This window comes from Garra rufa, chromosome 18 (genome assembly GCF_049309525.1).
Source record: "Garra rufa chromosome 18, GarRuf1.0, whole genome shotgun sequence".
NCBI classification, from domain to species: Eukaryota; Metazoa; Chordata; class Actinopteri; order Cypriniformes; family Cyprinidae; genus Garra; species Garra rufa.
Genome location: NC_133378.1, coordinates 13,801,055 through 13,826,644, shown reverse-complemented (window position 1 = coordinate 13,826,644; position 25,590 = coordinate 13,801,055). Strand labels below are relative to the sequence as shown.

The 25,590-nt window shown below is 37.2% G+C and overlaps 1 protein-coding gene across 1 annotated transcript in view; it reads left to right on the top strand.

Annotated features, from left to right (window-relative positions):
• The first annotated feature begins 11,908 nt into the window (after window positions 1-11,908).
• Window positions 11,909-25,590, top strand: part of LOC141291698 (pleckstrin homology domain-containing family G member 1) — a 32,296-nt gene continuing 18,614 nt past the window's right edge. The window contains exons 1-2 of the mRNA XM_073823856.1: window positions 11,909-12,362; window positions 16,745-16,845. Of these exons, the coding sequence (XP_073679957.1) occupies window positions 12,027-12,362; window positions 16,745-16,845 (437 nt within the window). The 5' untranslated portion in view covers window positions 11,909-12,026. The remainder of the gene's footprint in view (window positions 12,363-16,744; window positions 16,846-25,590) is intronic.

The following is a 25,590-nucleotide window of genomic DNA, read 5'->3' as shown; positions in this document are numbered from 1 at the left end:
ATCGATAAATTAGTCGATAGATTAATCGATATAAAAATAGTCATTAGTGGCAGCCCTAAAAGAGTGAATCTTATTTACTATGAATTAATTTAAATGTATTGTGTTTTTATATCTGCATTATGTAAGTCACCATTATATCAGCCAATGCAAACCCCATGCTGGCTGACCACTGATGTGTTTTCTAGATTAAATATAGCTTCAAATGAGACACGCAGGCCTCAGGAAACGCTCAGCTGTACCGCTTAGCTCACAGCTGGATGGACTTCAGCTCAAAGTCTGTATTTAAAACTTTTATTGACATCCAGCTATATATAAACACACACACTCAAAATCTCTTTCTCCTTCAGGTCTCCGCCTGGCCTGAACTCCTTCAACCCTCTGAATGTGTGTGTAACTGTAAAACATGCACCATTTATTTGAAGAGGGCTGTAGGGGGACTATTTGATGTTGTCTGTCTGATGAGTGGACGAGAGCAAGGCCCAGAGTGTGGGTGTGTGTGTGTGTGTGTGTGTGTGTGTGTGTGTGAGTGAGTGAGAGAGAGAGAGAGGTCTTTGTCCTTTAGTCTCCTCTGAATTATGTCATGTTTGAGTCTCCCAGCAGTAGTGCTCAGAGGGGGGCAGACAGGGCTTAATCTGCCTTAAACCCCCCTAGTTACTCTCTCCCCTTTCTTCATTCTCCATCTATCATTCACTGTGAGGAATGGATATGTGTGTCTAAGCCAGGGCTGTGATATGAAGGAGAAAGAGGGAAATTGGAGACCAGCTGCTTACCTTCTGGTTTTACCTCTGAGTCACATTGTGTGAGCAGCGAAGCTTCTTGAGACCTACATAGAGCTTCATAAAGCACATTCATAGCATGTTGTATCACTCTTTCAATACGCAAGTAAACAGTGCTGATTAAAGCAGGATTCATACTTCCGCCTCCACTCCGTGAGGCTTTTATACTTGTTGAGCTTGCTCAGTTACAAGGAGTAATTGTCCTCTAAAATCATCGGGAAACACCGGTGAGAAGAAGTCATTTGCTGGCATCCCAATGTCCCTACTTATACTGCGCCCTTAAAGTATGTACTCTTTTGGTGAAGAAAAAGTACACACTTTTGAGTGTGTAGTAGAAGAGTAGGTAAGCTTTGGAACATACTAAGATGTCACACAATTGCGTCTTTACCCTGTCACAGTAATCTGGCCTTGTCACAGTTAACATCCTCTACATTTAATTTAATTTAACATCCTACTTTATTGGAAATAAAGTAGCATGTTGGTCTGTCATTCGAGGATAAATGAATAAAGTAATTATTAATGCAATAATGATTACTAGAATGATTAATCGACTAATCTTTGATTATTGCACTGATTGTTGTTTGCAGTGGCGGCTGGTGCTAAAAAATTTTAGGGGGGCGCACACAAAATGAATCACACTGTTAATACAGACTTTATTATCAGTAGTAATCATTAAACATTTTTAATCATCCCAAAAAATATTAGCCATTTATATTAATGTGATTCAGAGATAAAGGCCATAATACTAATGTTATCCACACGAGGGAGCCACAGGATAAATCTCAAAGACAGAGAAAATAAATTGATTTGTAATAAAACATTGCATATAAATTAATTTTCATAAAGTTATATATAGTCCAATATAATAAGTAATAATAATGCTATTGACAATATATTTGTATGTCCAATTAAAGAAGGAACACTTTATTATATATATCTATTTTAATATTGTGCTTATAATAATACTAACATAAACACTCACAATTTATTTGAAAAAAGACATCTTCATAAACCCTTGCTTGTACCCCGACGATTGAGTTAAACTGCATTGTTTTAGTTAATGTTACTTTCTGTGTAGTTGCCCACAACGCTTCGGTGACAGGACTTTGAAATAACAAACAATGAAAACAATAAAAGGCATGACTTACATCGCATCTAGCAAGCAAACTCTATCCAAGCTCCATGATTCGTAAGTTTATTAAGCTTGTGAAAGATAAAATCAAATTTACTTTCATCTCGGAAAAGATATTGCACATATTGGACAGTCGAGAACGGTCCAATCACATGAGGACAAAATATATAAAAACAAGATTAATTGGCTAAGATCTAAAGTGGGAGGGTCTGGGGCGCTGTGCTCTGCGCCCCGAGGACAATCTGAAACAAGCCAATCAGAGCTCAGCCTCAAGTCACATGCGTTTCAAAAATTTACAGACCTAATAGACACCCATTTGGCCGGCGTCCCGCATACACAAACAAACGAAAAACAGTTTAATTTTTAACAGGTGCTAACATAACTACCAGTCGAATAGTATGACAAAATAATGTAATTTCGTAATTATTTTGCAATATGTATTAAACTTATTTTTAACATGTTAATAGTCTTCTTCCTTGGCTAACTTGAGGGGGAGGAGGGGGGGGGGGGGGGGGGGGGCTATGGACCAGCCGCCACTTTTGTTTATTTTGTTATTGAGTGGAAAATGCGCAGCATATATTCACACATTCATCTAAACACTGCTCTCATCAATGTCGCTAACATGTTCGGTAAACCCCTGTTTGCATATATCAAACTTATTTTTACCTCTTACCAAAGAACGTGTAAGTATATCGGGGCCTTTACACATGACAGTTTTTTTGTTTGTAGATTTGTACAATTTTCTCGCACTCAGCTGGCTCGGCTTCTTCTTTTGGTGTGCATGCTGGAGACCTGATTTGTAGTCTGGTCAAACCATGTTATTGCAGGCTCTTACATTATGTCACATGAGATCAACTGACTATTTGACAGGTTTTTTGTCTACATTGGTAATAATGTTGACTAATTATTCCTATTTAAGACAATCATTGCTTGCTAATGTTGCTCAAACTTCAGCTAACTCATCCCACACATGATGAATACACTGCAAAAAATGCTTTTCTTACTTAGATTTTCTGTCTTGTTTCCAGACAAAATTTCTACAAATTCTTGAATCAGGAAGGATTTTCTAGACAAGTAAAAATTGTTGTCTTGTTTTTAGTAAAAACAAGTAAAAATTAAGTGAGTTTTTGCTTTAAAACAAGCAAAATAATCTGCCAATGGGGTAAGAAAAAAAATCTTATTTCAAGCAGACAACTAGATTATTTTTCTTACCCCATTGGCAGATTATTTTGCTTGTTCTAAGCAAAAACTCACCTAATTTTGACTTGTTTTTACTAAAAACAAGACAATAATTTTTACTTGTCTAGAAAATTCTTCCTGATTCAAGAATTTTTAGATATTTTGGCTGGAAACAAGACAAAAAATCTAAGTAAGAAAAGCATTTTTTTGCAGTGTAACACTTAATAATTAGCACAAAAAAATCCAATAGACTTATATTAAAGCAGGGACCTGGGCAATATCTTGTGACCAGGATGTCATAGAGACTTGAGGATTCGATACTCTCAAAACCAAGTTTTTGGACCTCGTTTAGGGGTAAAACGAAGTTCGAAATTTGTGAGCAGCGGTGTACTGTTAACAAACATCACGATGCGCCCACTCTGACGAAAACAATGTTTAAATGAATATACAAATATGTGCTGCACATTTACTCTCAGTAACAAATAACCACAACAAAAATGGAAAAAACACACTTTTTTAATAAAAAGCATCTGAAAATAGCAACATGAGTAGGATATTTGTACGAGCTCTGCAAATTTGCACTCCCGTTAAGTCTTGTGCATTTACACGGCACTGTATTCAATATAAAGCAATCAGATATAAATTGTCATGGACCAATGGTAATACGAAGGTGTTTTGTAGCCAGAACAAACTTTTCTGGAAAGTTCGCTTTGGCAAGCCATTTCGAACTCTTAAAACAAAGACAAAACAAACTTCGTTTTGGCTGGATTTTGCTCTAAATTACATCACATTAGATTTTGTTTGAAGTATATTGGGCCTTTAAGGTGCAATCACCTAGCAATGCCATAGCAATCACACAGATCACCCTAGCAATCCAGCAATGCAGTAACAACCATTCAAAACATCCTTGCAACTGCCTTCAATTTTCTAGCAATCATCCAGCCCTATCAACCACTCTGAAAACCCTGGCAACCCTTTAGAAATGCCCCAGAAACAGAAGAGATATAGCATAGCAACAAAAATGTTAGCATATATCACTGTACTTCCGCAGATCAAAGGAAATATACAGAAGGAACACTGGATTTAGCTGTAATATAAGCAGGGAAAACCCAGAATCCTCTGCTAAATAAACCAAAGGCTTAGCGCGTTAATGGGTTTGGTTGCAGTGATCAAAGTGAACATGATCTTATATAAATGTCTTTACATTTACCAAACACACACAAACACACATCTATTTTGTTCGTATACCATTGCTTGGTTTTCAGTTACCTCTGAGCTTCTTAGAGAGCTCCCTGTAGCCTTTGAAGTTCAACAGCACACGCCATGCTTGTGTTTGTTTGCATGTCTGTGTCTGTGTGTGTGTGTGTGTGTGTGTGTGTACCTTGTTTTTGTGACATATCAGGACACAAATTTGTGTAATAACATGGGTATGACATAGGTATTACAAGGAGAGGGTGACTTATGAGGACATTGCCCATGTCCCCACTTTTCAAAAGGCTTATAAATCATACAGAATACGTTTTTTTGAGAATGTAAAGATATGCACAGTCTCCTGTGAGGGCTAGGTTTAGGTGTAGGGAAGGTGTAGGGTGATAGCAAATATCGTTTGTACAGTATAAAAACCATTACGTCTATGGAATGTCCCCACAATTCACAAAAACAAACATGTGTGTGTGTGTGTGCACATGTACATATGTGTATAATGCTGTAAAGGCATGGTAGTTGTTTTTTTAAAGGGCATATCAGTGACACAGACAGTATGTGTGTGTGAGACAGTGTGTGATCATGGACAAACAATAGTAGTTCCTGTCATGTGATAGGTGGTGTTTCTCTGGAACAGGAAACATAGTCTATACAAATGCACGTAATAAAGCACTATTGTCCATGTTTCTCACAATTCAGTGATTAGTTTGCATGAGCTCAGATTGTCTATGGTAAAGCAGTCAGTCCTATCATGACAAATACCCATTTATATAATTTATATAATCTGGTAAAATGGAAAACATTTCAGAGACAGAGCAAATATCCAAATGACTTAAACCTCAAGTTATAGCTTGTTCACGCTAACAATAACCATAACCATAACTATGGCGTTTAATATTCTTTCTAATTCAATGAGACTATAGTGAAGTCCACACAACAATTATAACAATAATGAAACAGAAGAACAGTATCATTGGAATTCCTTTCAGGATATTTTTTCCAGCTGATAAGAAACATTGACAGTCAGTGAGAATCCACCCAACTATAAAGAGCTAGAGCATTTAAAGAAGCAGAATGTACTCATAATAACAAAGAAAAGTTGTGCTTTTGTAAAATAATGAGAGCAAATGCGCTTTCTGCTGTATCGGTCTCTGTGAATTTGGGTGTGCATACTTGCCTTACAGACATGAAAAACATAGCTATCAATTTAGAGTGAAATGTCTACTTTTAAATGAACCAATTCAAATAGAAACCAAGCCCTATAAAAAAGTGATATATTGTAGCTTTGCCAATTATGGTTACGAATGGAAATAAATAATTTGGAATGTAATAGGAGCATCGTCACTTTTCAGTGGGCCATCTACTAAATGAATACTAAAATTATTAACTGAAAACAAATCCACCGTAATGACTTATCCTGTGATAAACAACATGAAACAGCACTGTTTTCTAGTTCAGTGGAGTTTCATGAGATTGAGGCCAACAGCCTCTTTCATTGACAATGCATTGTGTTTAACAGGTAGCTTTTAATGCTTGAAATCCTTATCCAACCCCATCCCAGTTGTCCCACAATCAGACTCCTCACCCATTGAAAGCCAGAAATAAGGGATAGATGTTATATAAATAGGTGCAGTGTATCAGCACAGTACAAGTAAAGAGAACAGGTCAGGTTAATCAAGGTAAAATCACACTAAGTCCTACTTGGTTTATTAAAAATGATTGTCTAATAACCCAGGATTTGATCCATTTTGTCTGACCTCATTGCGAGGTTTCTATTTAACCAGATTATTAAAACTGTGTCAGACAATATATAAACTACATTACACAGCAGACAGTAGTGTGTATTATATGGTTATGATAAGCTTCTAAAAGTCATGGGCTGTTTCTATTGGTGTTTCGGGCAATGTGTAATAGGGGTGTGGCGTCCTCATCATGCTGGAAGGAAGTGGAGATCAGTGGCCAATTGAATAAAGTGCTTAGACAAGTCTTACAAGTTAGTCATCATTTTTTCTTTAGAAGTGGTCATAACTTTTAAGTCAGTTACATAAATAGGCAGACTGTTTTTCTTTGAATACGAGAATTAAGACTGATTAACTGCTTGACTAACTGTTCGCTTGTCTGACAAGTTCTCGAGACACAGTCTATGTTCATGGAATTGGCACAATAGCTGGTTCTGGTTGTCATTAGCTTTTCCAAAAAAAAAAAAAATAGTTTGCTGCTTTGCATCTACTGACTATTGACCTGATTTATTCATTTGCTTATTTGATTCCCTGCTGATTTTGTATATTGCCCACTTACAATGAAATGATCAGTCTATCATTTTAATGGTAGGTTTATTTTAACAGTGAGAGACAGAATAACAACAAAAAATCCAGAAAATCACAAAAGACAATCACAAAAAAGTTATAAATTGATTTGCATTTTAATGAGTGAAATACATATTTGATCCCCTATCAATCAGCAAGATTTCTGGCTCCCAGGTGTCTTTTATACAAGTAACAAACTGAGATTAGGAGCAGTCTCTTAAAGGAAGTGCTCCTAATCTCAATTTTTTACCTGTATAAAAGACACCTGTCCACATAAGTAATCAATCAATCAGATTCCAAACTCTTCACCATGGCCAAGACAAAAGAGCTGTCCAACGATGTCAGGGACACGATTGTAGACCTACACAAGGCTGGGGCTCTGGGGCTCTATGCAAGATCTCACCTCATGGAGTTTCAATGATCATGAGAACCGTGAGAAATCAGCTCAGAACTACACAGGAGGATCTTGTCAATGATCTCAAGGCAGCTGGGACCATAGTCACCAAGAAAACAATTGGTAACACACTACGCCATGAAAGACTGAAAACCTGCAGCGCCCGCAAGGTCCCCCTGCTCAAGAAAGCACGTGTACAGGCCCATCTAAAGTTTGCCAATGAACATCTGAATGATTCAGAGTAGAACTGGTGAAAGTGTTGTGGTCTGATGAGACCAAAATCAAGCTCTTTGGCATCAACTCAACTCGCCGTGTTTAGAGGAGGAGGAATGCTGCCTATGACCCCAAGAACACCATCCCACACTTGAGCTTTTGGATAGTTTAGTGTGTAAGATTAGACTTAGAATTAGAATATGAAAGGTGCCCAGATAATTTACTATGTCGGGTGGATTTTCAAAGTCCACGCATGCTTTTTGAGCTAATATTGGCCACATTGCCATGTGCAACATCCTCCCATGCGAGAGACATCCTTTCTTAAATATAAAGCCAGACACATGTTTTCATTTTTAAAAACCAGTTTCTACTGAGAAAAAGAGTGATATTATAAAAACATGCCAAGTTTGTGGAGTGCATATTTGGGAGCAACAGCATGTTGTCTTTTTGTGTTTTAATATGTAAAACATTGCAAATAGATTTCAAACTGAACCACAAGAGAATCTCCAGTTTAATCTAAACACAGCATGCAGCAGACAAACCCATGCACGAGCAGTGTACAAACACACCCACAGAAGTTTATTTTACTTGAACACGACCCCACCCACCAAAACACACAATCAGCGGTGAACCTGATGCATGAACCATTAATAAAGGCGTTAACATATACAGACATATCCATTTATCTGTTTATTAGTTCAAAGGAAATAAACAAGCGGCGCAAAAGCATATGTGTTTACTTGATGGCTGCATCTCATTTTGTGTTTGTCTAGAAAAGTGGGTCAGTGTGTGAGTTTGGCGTGCACAGGAATTAACCAATCGCAGGCTGGCTCAGAGAGTCAAGAGCCAACCGTGTGGCTTTGCTCCGGAGCCCTGGATAATATAGACGGCTCTGTGTTGAGTGAGTAATGACGGTGATTATTCATAACTGGCAACTGAGAAGGAGACATGTGGTTGACTGCAAGACAAAAAGAAATTCTTAAATTCCCTTCAATCCTTTTATATGGTTTTGTTGGAGTGTGATTACTTGTTGCATCTTACTGGCTTCCCTGATGTGATTTAGTGCAAATTGTATGATATATTGTAATTCAACTCTTCACTTTGTCCCATATGTATATCACTTACCCCTTTTCACTGCGGTAATCTACCTATTGTGTCAATGGAGGGTAAAAATGACCTTGTTACACTGAGTTGATTGTGTGTGCACACCTGTGCTAGTGTGTGTGGAGTGGGTGCGTCTGGATGATCTTACAATGTTGTGTTAGTGAGTCTGACAATACAGTCTACAACCACACACGTGCACACACACACACACGTGCACACACACACACGTGCACACACACACACACACACACACACACACACACACACACACACACACACACACTCACACACACATGTTGGGTTTACATGTTTTATGGGGACATTCCATAGGCGTAATGGTTTTTATACTGTACAAACCGTATTTTCTATGGCCCTACACCTACCCTACACCTAAACCTAGCCCTCACAGGAGATTGTGCACACTTTTACTTCCTCAAAAAAACTAATTGTGCATGATTTATAAGCCTGTTTCCTCATGGGGACCTAAGAAATGTCCCCACAAGGTCAAAATCTACTGGTATTCCTATCCTTGTGGGGACATTTGGTCCCCACAACGTGATGAATACCAGGTACACACATACACACACACACACACACACACACACATGCATGGTCACACAGAGCTCTCTTTCATTTCACCCAGAGAGTAAAATGTCTCCATTACACGTTAATCTGCTCATTAAAGCCTCTCTCTTTCAGGGCTGGCCTTTCTCTTTTATAAAAGGCTCTGTATGTATGTGTGTGTGTGTGTCTGCATGCATGTGTGTGTGTGCATGTGTGTTCCCATGGTAATTTACTTGAGGTGAGAAACTGTCAACTGGACAGCTGAATCAAACCCAAAATCAGAGACGTGTGTAAACACTCTACCTAGCAGTAAAAACACTTCAAACTAAATAAACACTAGAGTTTTATATTTTCTGAGTGGTTTATGTTTTTGAGTGGTTTCTAGGGTGTTGTTTACTGCCCCGAGTCCATCCTAAATTCACATCCAGTGATATTTTGGTCTCTACCCTACTGAAGAAGAAAAAATAAATAAATAAATAGAAACCATCAAATTTTGTAATGGTTTTATTGGTTACAATGGAACTTATATTGGTTTTAATGGAAACTGTAATGGTGCCTATTGGTCTCTACTGTTAATTGGTTGTCTTCTATTGGTGGCTTGTTAAAACCACTAAATTCTAATGGAATATGTCCCAAAACACACTACAGGAAACCCTTGCATAACTAGTTTTAATAGTCAAAAGTTGATGGTGTTCACTCACCAAAATAAAAATGGTGTTGTGTTCCTGGTTTTATTATTGGTGTGTTTTAGTCTGGGCTAATGGGACTGTGAGACTAGTGAGAGTTAAGTAAGTTAACTTTTAGATGTTACACTTTATTTTGATAGTCCACTGTAAATAGTCTACTAACTATAAGTAACTTTGCAACTTTAACTAATTCTTATTAATTTGCAACTATATGTCTACTAACTCTCAGAGGGTTAATAAGTTGACGTATACTTGCAAAGCTTCTTATAGTCAGTATGTTGTATGTTGTGGACCCATCAAAATAAAGTCTTCAAAGAGTTTAAGCAGACAATTCAGTCTACTAATTCTCTAATGACTGCTAGTTATTTACTGTTAGTAGAATGTATAAAGTGGACTATCAAACTAGAGTGTTACCCTTTTAGCTTTCTCCCAAACTGTGTACAAGAGAAAACAGGAACAGAGAGAGAGACCAGCACTGTTGTCTGGAAGACAAACCCTGAATCATTTTGAATATGTATGTGTATGGCGATTACCACACAGGAATGCTAGAAATTGCTGTGGGTTTCTCATGATGTTTTTGTTTGTAAGTTCCCCTTCGAGATCTAAGTCTGTGAGAATCAAATTTATAATTGCAGTGGGAGGGATTTTTGGTTATAATTTTGTGTTCAACATGAATCAAAAATCCTTTTAAAGATAGAGTTCGCCCAAAAACTAAACAGTTGCCAGGTGTCATACAGTAGGCAGTTAGGGAAAAAATACTATGGAAGTCAATGGGGACCAGCTACTGTTTTTCAGAATATCTTAATTTTTATCCCCTCACGAATGACAGTTTCTAATAAGGCTGCATGCTATCTTGAAATTGATCAAAATACCCAAAATATACAAACCCCAATATGCACTACCATACAATTAATAGTTGTAACACTTCAAAAAGCTATGAAAATTCCAAGTTTGAGGTCAACGCAGATAGCAAAGAATATACTATGCATGTTACTTGTATGCAAGATGATCGACAATCATTGTGGCACTCAGCAATCGTTGTGACACTCTCATAGCGAACTAGTCAGTAAGTAAGCATGAGGAAAGTCAAAAGAGGGATGTAGAGGGAGTTTTGTTTACCTGGATGTTCTTTATGTTAAAGGATTAGTTCACTTCCAGAATAAAAATTTCCTGATAGTTTTACTCACCACAGTGTCATCCAAGATGTTCATGTCTTTCTTTCTTCTGTCGCCAAGAAATTAAGGTTTTTGAGGAAAACATTCCAGGATTTTTCTCCATATAGTGGCCTTATATGGTTCCCAATGGTTTGAACTTCCAAATTGCAATTACACGATCCCACCTGAGGAATAAGGGTCTCATCTGTTGAAACAATTGGTAATTTTCTTATAAAATAAAAATATATACTTTTTAACCACAAATGCTCGTCTTGCACTAGATCTGCGATGCGCGACTTTCACACATTGTGTTTCACATTGGAAAAGTGCTGTTATTTAAAACTCCATCTCATTTACTCCAACTTCAAAATTGTCTGACATCGTTGTTTTATCTCGTGTATTTAAAGTTTGACATTCTTTGCACGTTCACTTTGTGAAAACTGGGTCAGTACTTCTGCCTACTCTTTTAAAAATAAAGGTGCTTCACGATACCATAGAAGAACCTTTTTGTCTAAATGGTTCCATAAAGAATTTTTAATATCTGAAAAACCTTTCTGTTTCACAAAAGATTCTTTGTGGCGAAGGAAGGTTCTTCAAATTATAAAAAGGTAAGAAAGAGATGGTTGTGAAACCAAAAATGTTTTTTCTATGGCATTGCTGTGAAGAACCTTTTAAAGCACCTTTATTTTTAAGAGTTTATGTCACGGATGAGGTCGAGCTAATGCAAGATGAGCATTTGTGGTTAAAAAGTATAGTAATTTGTATTTTTATTAGAAAATGACTGATCGTTTCATAGGTAAGATTGGGATTGTGTAGAGTCCTTTGAAGCTGGATTGAAACTGCAATTTGGAGCTTTAGCCCGTTGATCCCTATTAAAGTCCACTATATGGAGAAAAATCCTAGAATGTTTTTCTCACTTAATTTATTTTCTGTGCGACTGAAGAAAGAAAGACATGGACATTTTGGATGACATGGGGGTGAGTATATTATCAGGAAATTTTTATTCTAGAAGTGGACTAATCCTTTAAGTTTGCAAGCTGATTTACATATATATTACCAATTTAAGCAGAGTCTGTGGTGTATAAAACCTATTTGGCACAAATGCATATTGCAATATTTGACAAGTTAAAGCACGCTGCAGTTTTCTTCACTATCATGCTATCCTAATGTCTAACTTTTTTATCTTTCAGAAGATTATCCATCCTCCACTGATGTTTTACCGCCACTCCCGGAGGTCCCTGTCGGAGGGGCGGTCCTAAGCCAGGCGGGTGGTCCCATCAGAAACTCTGCTTTGAGATATTGCTCCTCACGCAGCATGGACTCCACGCACTGCAACGACCGGCCGGTGAGTTACGGCTCCACGTCTTCGTCAGCCTCCTCCCGTGACAGTCACTGCTCGCTGGGGGGACGGCCGGTATTAGGCTCCGCCCCCGAGCGGGATCATGATTCCGGAGCCATCCGACTGGAGCTGGTACCTGCACAACAGCTAGAAGAGGAGGAGACGGGAAGACAAACACCTACACCGACCAGTCAGAGCGATGCAGATATTCAGTCACCTGAAGGACGGAAGGTGCAGTATGTGGACCGAGTGGTGGAGGAAATTCTTGAAACGGAAAAAACCTACGTTCAGGACCTTCGCAGTATAGTCCAGGTAAGAAACACACAAAGCATATGCAGTCACTTACAGAAGATTTCTTACTCAAGGAAACTAATTACAACAAGCCAAAGATACAGGAATAGTTCCCCCAAAAATTAAATGAGTTCGTTTTTACAGTTTTTGTAGCCTATAGCCTTAGTTTTGCTTAAGGAAAGAAATTGTAGAAATGTTAGTGAGTGTCCCACACTTGAGTTCAAACCTTGAACCTTTGTCTTTAACCATCAAGCCACCACTTCCCATAAACCATGCGACTCCAACTACTGACACTCTTTGAGTAAGAGCCATGTGTGTGCTTTTCTTTGTGTATGATTTATATAGCTGTCAGATGTAAAGTGCACATGGCTGTCATTTGACCTAGCAAACGAGGAGATGAATGCTAAACTCTTCCTCTCACCCCTGCCCTGATTTCTCACTCTTTCTCAGTTAATGTGGGGATAGAGAGTTTCAGGGGGTCGCAACCCCTTTCCCCACCCACTCCTCCATAGAGACACATTCACAGGCCCCCCAAGCACTGAGAGAATGATAGATGGTTTGAGTAGAGAATGGAAGAAATGGAAAGCAGGCAGGATGGATGGAGAGGACAGATAAAGGAGAGGAAAGAGGTTTAGGAAAACAACTTTGAAAGAAACCGTTCTGTTAACACATGATGTGTGTTTGTAAAGCACAGCTGTGAAGGCAATAGTTTCTCACTTTACATTATTTCTTTTTATTATCTCTTAGTTAAAACATATTTGTGAGCTTAAAGTTGTAAATAAGGCTGCCACTTACCCACAATGCACTGTTAGTTGGTGGTTTCTGCTGACCTGGGATGCGTTTCCCAAAAGCATCGTTAGCCAACTATGGTCACAAGTTCCGTCGTTACCAACATAGTTCAACGATTGGGTGTTTCCCGACACAATAGTTCAAACGAACATTCGCAAACAGCGTCACAAACTTACTTGGTTGGAACTACAGCTCTCGACCTGTGGTTAGAAGCATCGTTTCTTGTTAGTAAGACATGTGGGCTTAATAAATTATGTTTTTGGTCACAGTTTGCAAGCTAACACGCAGTACAATCTATATCCTCAATTTTATCTAAATATAAATGCATTTTAATCTATGTATTTTTGTGCGTCCTCTATAAGCGTTGTTTATGAGTAGTGCGCATGTGCACAAATGCCTGAGGGAACCCCGGAGTATGACGTTAGAGAGAACACGCGATAAATCAAACATCAAATAAAGCGAAATGACAGGGAACAAAAATAGTAAATTAGTCATTAGGTGCCATGTTCAATATAGCTGCATTTTTGAGATCCCGGTGTCACGGTGTGACGTCATTAACAACGGCCCTAAGTTGTTGAACTAATGTGGTTCAAACGGCAGAGATGCGACGGTGTTCGGGAAACACTCGTGACTAGCTAGTTCGTTTCCACAACAATGCATCGTACTATGGAGGTTAACCAGCGAGTTACATCGTTGTACGGGAAACGCACCCCAGATAGGTTTCTCAAAAAGGCCTTGCATGTTATTAGATATTTGAGCTAATTTGGTTGTATTTTCTTTTACAAATAGTAGAGTATACTCTTAACCCTTGTAACAGGCTTGTCTCCCATCTTATAAAGCACAAGTACTCCTTATATTGTAAATTTGCATTTTACTTATGCTAATGAGGGAGAGATAATAAACTTTATCTTTGGTTGAGGTTAACTTGAAATTAGTTTAAGATCAAACAATAATTGCTGGACCCCTGCAGTGCCGTCGTAGACCCCCCTTTAGATAATCCATTAAAGACCCCTGGTTTGACAAATTTTGTTTAAATCTAATCTGAAGACTTTTTTTTTTATATATATATATATTTAATCTGTTACTCACTGACCACAAAGTTTAAAATGCCATGGAAAAGTTACTGCTTGTCAGTGTTGTTACTAAAGCTAAAACTTTTAAAAAAGAAGAAGAAAAAAAATTACTTTAATTGAAATAAATCTGAAATTAAATCAAATATAAATATTAGATAAAATCTAATGTTGCAAATCTTGCCTTGGTAACCCACTGAAATAAATAAGTTAAAGTACCCAAATGACTAAAACTAAAACTGAAATAAAAATATATTAAAACTAAATAAAATATTGAAAAACTCAAAAAGTACTAAAAATGGCAAAAGTACTTAAAAATGATTAAAACTTAAAATAAAAATTAAAAACTTTGGCTTTTTCAATTTTTAAAATCTAATTTGTATTATTAAAATAATATTTGTATTGTTTTCACAAAGACAGTTCTCTGAATCAGTGTTGCCAAGTCTACAATTTTCCGACGGAATTGGGCTACTTTTGTTGTAGGTTGTTTTTCATGTCCGTGGGTTGAAGCAACCCTAATAATGTTACTCCCAGAATGCATTTTTTATTGGGGAACCCTCTCCAAAATGTGATTGGAATAGGTTTGAGTAACAATTAGGCGGGTTTTGTTGTGAAAAACCTGGCAACTTTATCTGAAATACTCTAATAAGTACCAGAATGAAACAAAGTCATAGCTTTCAAATTTTGTAATTTTTTTAAGAAGTTTAGAGTTTAGTGGCTCTTATATGCGTCGTGACATTTCGTTGTAAAGCCTCAGTTCAATCGCACATGAACTGATCATCTCTTCATTATTACTAGTTATAGCACAAAATAAACATAAATGAACATTAAAAAGGCATCTTTTTCCACTTATGTTAATCTACTCTTTTTTCTGGCAGATTCAGCGTTATGATTGGTCAGATTGCCTCGGAAGGGTCCATTGTTGCATTATAAAAGACCAGTCTTTTGAAATAAGTTTATGAAGAAATTTACTTTGAAGACGGCCATCAAAGGTTTAGTGTGGCACTTTATATCAGTGCAACCACAGCAGGACTCAAACTACTACTATCATTTGACCCAAAGGCAGATTAGACCACATATGCAGGGAGGAAAGGTCATGGCCTTTAAAGGTTATAAGAGTGTCCCCCAGTTTCCAGTAGCTATTTAGCACTTTAGGACACTTGTGAATGAACACATCATATAATAGACAATACGCAAGACTTACAGTCAGAAGGCCTGTTCAGATCAAGCTAGAGCTCTTTGCTGTACTTGAAGTTACTTCTTAATGTTGTTTACTATATCTTCTGCACTTTTTTTCTACAAGCAAATGGAAAACAGCATACTCAAAGAAAGCAAAGCAGGTACTTCCAGTGTAGACTGATTTGTTGACGAAAATGTTGATTTTTTTCCTAGAGAGATACCATCTATATTTTTCAGTTTTAAAACCACCCCACCTCTCTGTCTGTGTTTATGTGTGAGCGGGCTGTTGACACAGGGTGTGTTTTCGACACAGAATGGTTATTTTACACCGCCTGAGGGTGTTCAGGTAAAGATTTTTGTCAGAGTGAGAGAATCACTTATCTCATCTGTCAACCAAAGACAGAGACATTCAGATGCAGGGCGGAGCAGAAGTTACAGATTCTGACATGCTTTGCCTATGTTTCGTGTATGTACAGTATAAGAGCTCACTGGATGCGTCTGCACTTCCTTGCACTGTTACATTCTTACAGTGTTTCAGTTTCTGTTCTTTAAATACCAGTACATCGATATGTTTCTACAGAAGTGGAGCATAAAAAGCCCATTATGAAACTTAAAGTTGAAGTGTTTTCTTTCTGCATCACTAGTAGCAAATAAAACACACAGACAAATGGATTCTTGTGTACTATGGAAATTACATGTAAAAAAAATAGATATTATCACGACAAGTTACAAATGAATTCCCAAGACTTATCAAATATTTTAGGTCAATCACGGCCATGTTTTCGACAAATTTACTGTCTAATTTTAATATATTTAATTTGTGTCCTTTATTTTTCAATTAATGCATGGTTACATCAGGCTGTACTTGAATACTTGAAGTACTGAAACCGCTCAAAGGAAGTTAACACAAGGTTTTGAGGGCTTAAAATACACAAACACAAAATTGTAAAGATTCTCCTTCTGAAATGTAAAACATTTTAACAGCATTTCCAAACCATTCAGTAAATGTTATATTATTAGTTGCATTATTAGTTAGCCAGGGTGCATATACACTAAATAGATGCTTGTGAGCAAAAGTATGGAGAATCTGATGCCTACTATGTACATCAAAGTGTCACTCCATAAGTACATTACATAACAGGGATAAACGGACACACTGTAGTTAATCTGCCGATGTGGAAAAGTTAATATCAGGTATGAAAGTTGAAGCTGTACTGAAGCGTCTGTCTGTCCAAATATGGCAAACTCTGAACATCATAAAGCCTGTCAGTGGATGGGACCCTTCTGTTTGATGGCAGGCGCGCTGCCCATCTCACATGACTGATTCTGATAAGATTATTCATCCTTTCATCTGTTTCTCTACAGGATTACCTGGAGTGCATCAGCAATCAGTCACTTCTGCTGTTAGGAGATGAAGAGAGGAATTCTTTATTTGGAAATATCCATGAGATCTACCGTTTTAACAGGTACACATACATTTCAGTTCCTGTTCATTTCATTCATTCGTGTTTGTAGTTCTGGACCGAATCCTTTGCCAAAGCGCAGTGGATTGTGGGCTATATTAGCCATTAGAGCGTGCATGGGATCCACACTTCAAAAATCAACCTGAAATTGTAGACCATTTGGGGACTTTTTGCATACTCTTTTCAGCATACTATGCTTTGGGACACACTTATTGTAATCTCACAGACTATTTAGGATGGATGGTGTGAACATTGGGTCGCAGATAATCTCTTTCCATTCTGTCATTTTTTTTTTTTCTCCATATGTCAAATATATTTTACGTTTTCGTCAACCATTAGCCCTGTTACTAAAGTCTTAAATTATGACTTAAATAAAAATGTAGGTTAATCAGTAACTACAATCCAAACTTTTAAAATATTGTCCCAAAATACATTATTAAAGATTATTCAGATTATTAAATCTGTTGTAGTTTTTTATTTTAATTTGGTCTGCTTAACTGTAGTGTATTTATTATGTTTTGCTAGAACAATAATTTAACATTATTAAAATGATATCTAGATGTGTTCCACTTCAAGTTGGCAACTTCATATTAATGAAAAAAATAAATAAATAAAACATCTTATATAACATTTAGTTTGACCTTCTGAGATAGACAACTGAATATTGATTGCTAATGGTCTCATGACGAAAACATACCTGTGGAAACTTTTTTGCAAGACACAAAATAAATACCAATATGTACATACCACTGCAGTTTCCAACAGAAATGAACACTACAGGCAGTAAAACACAAGCATCTATAATCGTTTTCATACACAGTTATGAGTCTCATATATTTAGCTTTCCAGACATAACAAACTTGCGCAGTAGCTCAGCCGGCACAAAATTGGACTTAGGATGTGGAATCCTTGGGTACGAATTTTGTGAAAAACATGACTCACGATGAAAGATCTGAAAGATGAGAGATCGAAAAACAAGCTAAAACGGCATGCTTGCGATTGCGTTTTTATGTCACATTCGCTTTTATTCATACTATCGAGTAGGTTTAGATGTAGGTGTTATTTTAAAACATCACAGAACATTATAGTTATAGCACCACTCAACAGACATTTCAAGTCAGAACTGCAGCGACACGAACAAAACCAACAGGTAACACTTTAGAATACTGTTCCATGAATAACTACAAAGGATCAAATGACTAATGCACTACTAACATTATAGTAACTACTATTAACTAACAATAAATTCTGATTAATGAATCAATAAGTAATAGCGCTCAGTTGAAAGTGGTACATGTAGTTCACTATTAGCTAATCAGTAACTACTATTTTCTTTCATATCTCCCAGAGAACTACTAAGAATTACTTTTATTAGTTTTGGACAGGTTCATAATTAATGTAAATGATGGAAAATGTATAATTATTTCTAAAGTAAAGATCACGGTAACCCATTAGTAATGACTCAACAATTACTAAATACTTCATAAAGTATTACTAATCATTTGGGTCAGTATTCTCAAGTGAAGATCATGATAACTCCCTAGTAATGACTGAAATCACTGTAAGCTTTTAAGGTATATGTAAGGTTTTGTATAGTAATGATTCAAATGTTATTACATCCTCCTAAAGGAATTACTAATTATAACCCACTCATAATGACTAAAGTGTTACTAAAGCCATCAGAAGTATTACAATCCAGAACCTTACATAAACCTCAATAGTTTTTAATGGCTGTAGTCATTACTAGGGAGTTATCATGATCTACACTAGCAATTCCTTCTGAAGGATGTGGTAATACCTGAAACATTACTAGTGCGTTACCATGAACTTTACTTTAGGACATTTAATTGTACATTTTGCATCATTCACATTAATTATGAACATGTATATAGTTCTTAGTAGTTCTTCGGTAGATATGAAAAAAAAAGTTACTGTTAAAATTTTTTAAAAAGTTAACCAACATCACATAAAACCATATGTACAGTGCCTTGCAAAAGTATTCATACCCCTTCATTTTTTCCACATTTTGTTTTGTTGCAGCATTGTTAAACTGCTTTAAATTACTTTTTTTCCACATCAATCTACATCTCATACACCATAGTGACAAAGCACAAAACAGGTTTGTAACAACTTTGCAAATTTATTAGGAATAAAAAACTGAAAAGATCCTGTTGCATAAGTATTCATACCCTTTTCTGGGACCCTCGAAATGTAGCTCAGGAGCATTCTTATAGCTTCTAGATGTTACTACACTTCGAGTGGAGTTAAACTGTGGCAAATTCATTTGAATGAGTCTGATTTAGAAAGGCACACACCTCTCAGAAAAGGTCTAACAGCTGAAAATGCATATCAGAGCAAAAACCAAGTCCTGAGGTCAAGATAACTGCTTGTAGAGCTCAATGACGGACTTGCGTTAAGGCAATGATCTAGGGAAGAGTTCAGAAACAAATCTGCTGCATTGAAGGTTCACAGAAGCATTATCCATAATGGAAGACGATTGGAACAACTAAGACTCTAGAAAATGTCTGCCAGCCCCCATCCAAGCTGACAGAGCTTGAGAGGTGAAAAGGTGAGGCAAAGAGATAATTGCCAAATGCAGATGAGCAAAGCTTGTCATATCAGACCCAAAAAGACTTGAGGCTGTAAAGGTGCTTCAACTATGTACTGAGTTAAAGGTATGAATACTTATGCAATGTACTTTTGCATGGCACTGTATGTTTATCTGTTCCAGGGGAAAAATGTCGAAAATGTCACGAAATGTACATGTTCCCAACAAGTATGTTTTCGTCATGAGATCAGGTTGATTTTTAAACACTCCACTGATCATTTTCAGAAAAAAATGAGAGAGCAAAATGACAACAAAATGACAGAGAAAGTGTCCTTAAAGGCCTAAAGGGAAGATCTTCTGTTTTAGACTGTCTACATTCTTAAAAATAAAGGTTCTTCACAGTGATGCCATAGAGGAACCATCTATAAAGAACCATCCAGTCAAAGGTTCTTTAGGTTCTTTCTTAAGTTTTTTATCTGAAGAACCTTCTTTCGCCTTATGGAACCATTTAGTCAAAAAGTGTTCTTCTGTGGCATCGTGAAGCACCTTCATTTTTAAGAGCGTACTCTGTATTTGCCATTTCTCTTTCCTCAGTTCCTTTCACTTTGGACCACACATGCACACACCTGCACATTTTACCACACTCACACCAAATTCAGCCCACACACACAACACACATTTACAGAGTGTTACTCATATGGCTGCAAAGCTGCAGTGGCCACACATGTATTCACAATTCAGTTCAATTCATGGAAGTGTTTTTTTCCTTACAGTACAATTCCTACAATACAGCTCGTAACTGGAAGACAATTCAAATAGTTTCATAACGGCTCAGCCCTTTAATGGATGTGAGTAATGGTGTACAATCTGTTCTGATTGTGTGTGTATGTGTGTTTTAGTGATCTGCTTCATGACCTGGAGAAGTGTAACGCCAACCCAGTTGCCATTGCAAAGTGTTTCGTAGCCAAGGTAAAACTCTTCTCTCTCTCTCTTTTTTTATCCAAACCTCACCCAAAAATAAAAATGTGATGATCATTTATTCATCCTCAGGTCATTATAAACCTCATTTTAGATTTGCTTTCATCCATGAAATACAAAAGGAGTAATTATGAAGACTGCTATCACATGGTCGCACACGTGAACCATCAACACAATTATGCCTATTATGTGTTATGATTCGTTTCCTACCTCATGTTGACTAGTGTAATAACACATACTTGAGTAAGTGTTGTAGCTGTTTTATAGCTCTAATTAACAGCTGCTGGAATGCATGTGGTGCTGTGTGATAATTGCTTTGTTTTGTTCGGGTTATTGTTGTGCTAATGTGGTGTTAGCAGGGGGCTGACAATTTACACAGTGCGAATGACTGTGGCTTACGAGATGTCATATAAAGCCTAAAATCCACACATCCAGCCCAGCCCTGAGCATCAAACTGCCTTCAGAGATCTGCATATACTGTTATGAGGGTTTATGTTTATGTCTATTTGAGAAAACAACAGAGGTAATACAATTAAAACATATTACCCTGTTGAAAAATAACAGCATATGCTGGTTAGGTATGTTTTGGTGCTAGGATGTTGGTTTTAGCTGGTTAATGCTGGTCCTTTGCTGGTTAATGCTGGCCCTTAGCTGGTCATGTTGCTGGTCAAGCATACCAGCATAAACCAGCAAAGGACCAGCATAAACCAGCAAAGGACCAGCATAAACCAGCTAAAACCAGCATAAACCAGCAAAAGGCCAGCATAAACCAGCAAAGGACCAGCATAAACCAGCAAAGGGCCAGTATAAACCAGCAAAGGACCAGCATACACCAGCAAAGGGCCAGCATAAACCAGCAAAGGGCCAGCATAAACCAGCAAAGGACCAGCATAAACCAGCAAAGGACCAGCATAAACCAGCAAAGGGCCATCATAAACCAGCAAAAGGACCAGCATTAACCAGCTAAGGACCATCATAAACCAGCTAAGGGCCATCATAAACCAGCAAAAGGACCAGCATTAACCAGCTAAGGACCATCATAAACCAGCTAAGGACCAGCATAAACCAGCAAAGGACCAGCAAAGGACCAGCATAAACCAGCAAAGGACCAGCATAAACCAGCTAAGGACCTGCATAAACCAGCAAAGGGCCATCATAAACCAGCAAAGGACCAGCATAAACCAGCAAAGGACTAGCATAAACCAGCAAAGGACCAGCATAAACCAGCTAAGGACCTGCATAAACCAGCAAAGGGCCAGCATAAACCAGCAAAGGACCAGCATAAACCAGCAAAGGACCAGCATAAACCAGCTAAGGACCTGCATAAACCAGCAAAGGACCAGCATAAACCAGCTAAGGACCTGCATAAACCAGCAAAGGGCCAGCATAAACCAGCAAAGGACCAGCATAAACCAGCTAAAACCAGCATCCCAGCACCAAAACATACCTAACCAGCAAATGGTAGTTTCCTCTGAGATACTGAAATTTGACTTTCCTGTCTTCTTTTTTATCCAGCTCTCTCACACACTTATTGATTATTTGCTAACAAACCTTAAATTAGATAATTAAAACATGATAGTTATTAACAACAGCAATTAAACATATGATTCATATGAACATATGAGTTTATTAGGGGAATCTAAAACGGTTCGTGTTTACATCGGACAAAAAAAGTGTCCCAAGAATATCCAAATTTGTTCTCAAAGGTAAAGGGGATTCATTGAATGAAATAAATCCCAGGTGGCTAATTGAATCAGAATAGTACTTATTTTAGCATTTTATTTCAGTATTATTTAAATACTATCATAGTATGCATTCATACCTTTTATTTTTGTTTATGGTTCCAGTTTTAATTTTAGTTTGCTTTAGTAATTTAATTGTGTGCTTTTGTGATTTTTATTAGCTTTTTATTTCTATTTAGCTTTATTTTAATAATTTTAGTATTTTGATTTAAACTTTTAGTTATTTTTAGCCAAAACAATATGTTTCATTAATATATATATATATATATATGTATATATATATATATATATATTAATTATCAATTTAATTCAGTATTTTGTTTTAGTTAATGATAACAGCAATAAACAGGTTATGCACAACTGTAACCTCAAAATAACATATTTTTTCCCCACAAATAGTAAATATTAATAATTAATTATTTATCTAAATGCATAAACGTGACCCTGGACCACAAAACCAGTCATAAGGGTACATTTTTTTAAAACTGAAATTTATGCATCAGCTGATTAATTAAGCTTTCAATCGATGCATGGTTTGTGAGGATAGGACAATATTTGGCCAAGACACAACTATTGGAAAATCTGGAATCTGAGGGTGCAAAAAAAATCGAAATATTGAGAAAATCACTTTTAAAGTTGTCCAAATGATCTTCTTAGCAATGCATATTACTAATCAGTAATTAGGTTTTGATATATTTACGGCAGGAAATTTACAAAACATCTTCATGGAACATGATTTTTACTTAAAATACTAATGATTTTTGGAATAAAACTAAAATATATAATTTTGACCCCTTCCAATTTATTGTTGGCTATTGCTACAAATATACCAGTGCTACTTAAGAATGGTTTTGTGTTCCAGTGGCACAAATTTATAGCAAAAATAATTTTTATTGGTTAAATCCAGTGCCGTTCCTATGGGGACCCTACGCAAAACTGGCAAAATGCAAAACGCACTCACGGAAAGCGCTTGAGAAACAGTGTCTCTTCTGCGGCTCGGTACGCTTTAAACACTTTTTTTTTTGTGCCTCCAGCAAGACTGTACGACATTCATGTTACATGATTTGACTGATTGTTATGTAGAAAGGCAACAGCGCACCACATTAAAAGAAATGAACATTCATGTTTTGATAACCGCTGGCCCACTTAAAATAATAAACTAAAAATAAATCATCTTTGAGAGCGAAGGGGGTCCCTGGTGTTTCGGAGGCCCTATGCAGCGTGCGTATTTTGCGTATAGGGAGGATCGGCTCTGTTAAATCAGACATAAATAGCTTGTACCCACTTTTTACAGTGTATAAACGTAAGTGTGTGCGTATTGGTCAGTAAAGGTTAGTCATCATTAGCAAACACTGCCTGAACTGTGTGTGTCTGTGTGTCTAAAGGCATTACTCAGCCAGTTCTGTGGTATTGATATCTCAAAGGAGTTTCAGGATTCCAGTAAGAGTGAGGAGTTTTATTACATCTGATTCCTATCAAAGCTGTCCTGAGAACACTGCCTTTCTCTTTTCCTCTGTTAAAGACAAACGCTGACTCAGTGTATTTCTCTGAGAACAGTAACGATCCTCCACCTGCTGTTTGCCGCTCTTCAGTTCAGACGGAAGGATATTACACAACACTAACACAACTTATACAACAAATAGTCCTAAATAAAATAAAAGCTAAATGTTTTTCTTCACATGCATTCATGCATTTGTAGACTTGAAGACAACTTTAGCATAATCAAACAGTAAGCACACATCTGGTTGTGGTTCCGGACTTTTCATAAACAGGAGAGTATGCTGCTCTTTAATTTATACGTTTTCCCATGGAGAACCTACCACTCTGTGTGTGTGTGTGTGTGTGTGTGTGTGTGTGTGTGTGTGTGTGTGTGTGTGTGTGTACCTGGTATTCATCACGTTGTGGGGACCAAATGGCCCCACAAGGATAGGAATATCAGTAGATTTTGACCTTGTGGGGACATTTCCTCAGGTCCCCATGAGGAAACAGGCTTATAAATCATGCACAATGAGTTTTTTTGATAAAGTAAAAGTGTGCACAATCTCCTTTGAGGGCTAGTTTAGGTATAAGGTAGGTGTAGGGCGATAGAAAATACAGTTTGTACAGTATTACGCCTATGGAATGTCCCCATAAAACATGTAAACCAACATGTGTGTGTGTGTGTGTGTGTGTGTGTGTGTGTGTGTGTGTGTGTGTGTGTGTGTGTGTGTGTGTGTGTGTGTGTGTGTGTGTTTGGGTCACAGCATTTATGCAAAGACACCTTCATTAATAAAGCTACCTGTATGTGTGTGTGTTTGTGTGTGTATGGACACAGAGAGAGAGAGAGGGGGCAGATGTGAAAGCAGACGGGGGCGGCCGAGAAAGGGGGGATATTAGAGGAAGAGGATAAATGGCTCTTTGATACTCAGACTCTCTGTACTTTTCCAAGTGCTTTGATGTTCATATAGGCGGAATGAGAGAGCAAAAGACTCCAGATGAAGGAGGAGTAGAGAGAGATTTAATCAGAGTACACTCACATCTACCATTACTGTAAACACAACATCAGGACTCTTATTACAGTCAGTGCGACCGCTCTGCGTGTCTGTGAGCTGGCCAATGTGAGGCTTTTGCTCTAACGCACCATCCTGATGTGACCTTTCAGAGCAAGTCTGCTGCTTTATGTGTCTACACTGCACAAAATGCCTTTCTTACTTAGATTTTTTGTCTTTTGGGAAACATGTAAGTATCTTCTGTAGATTCTGAAGGGCAGTACTAAATAAAATAAAACAAAAAATAATATTTAGGCAAAATAAGAAAATGTACATCTTCATTCTGTTCAAAAGTTTTCACCCCCTGGCTCTTCACTGCAAAAAAATGCTTTTCTTACTTAGATTTTTGTCTTGTTTCCAGCCAAAATATCTAAAAATTCTTCAATCAGGAAGGATTTTCTAGACAAGTAAAAATTTGTGTCTTGTTTTCAGTAAAAACAAGTCAAAATTAGGTGAGTTGCCAATGGGGTAAGAAAAAATAATCTAGTTGTCTGCTTGAAATAAGAGTTTTTTTTCTTACCCCATTGGCAGATTATTTTGCTTGTTTTAAGCAAAAACTCACCTAATTTTGACTTGTTTTTACTGAAAACAAGACACAAATTTTTACTTGTCTAGAAAATCCTTCTGATTCAAGAATTTTTAGATATTTTGGCTGGAAACAAGACAAAAAAATCTAAGTAAGAAAAGCATTTTTTTGCAGTGTAATGCATGGTTTTTCCGTCTGGAACATCAGTGAGTGTTTGAACCTTGTGTAATAGTTGCATATGAGTCCCTCAGTTGTCCTCAGTGTGAAAAGATGGATCTCAAAATCATACAGTCATTGTTGGAAAGGGTTCAAACACACAAAAAGACATTTTTGAACTGCAGGAGTTAGGTGGAATGGACTTAGTGGAGGGAAACAAATCTCTCAGTTTGATTGAAAATATCTGTTTCGAAGATGAATGAAAGCAAC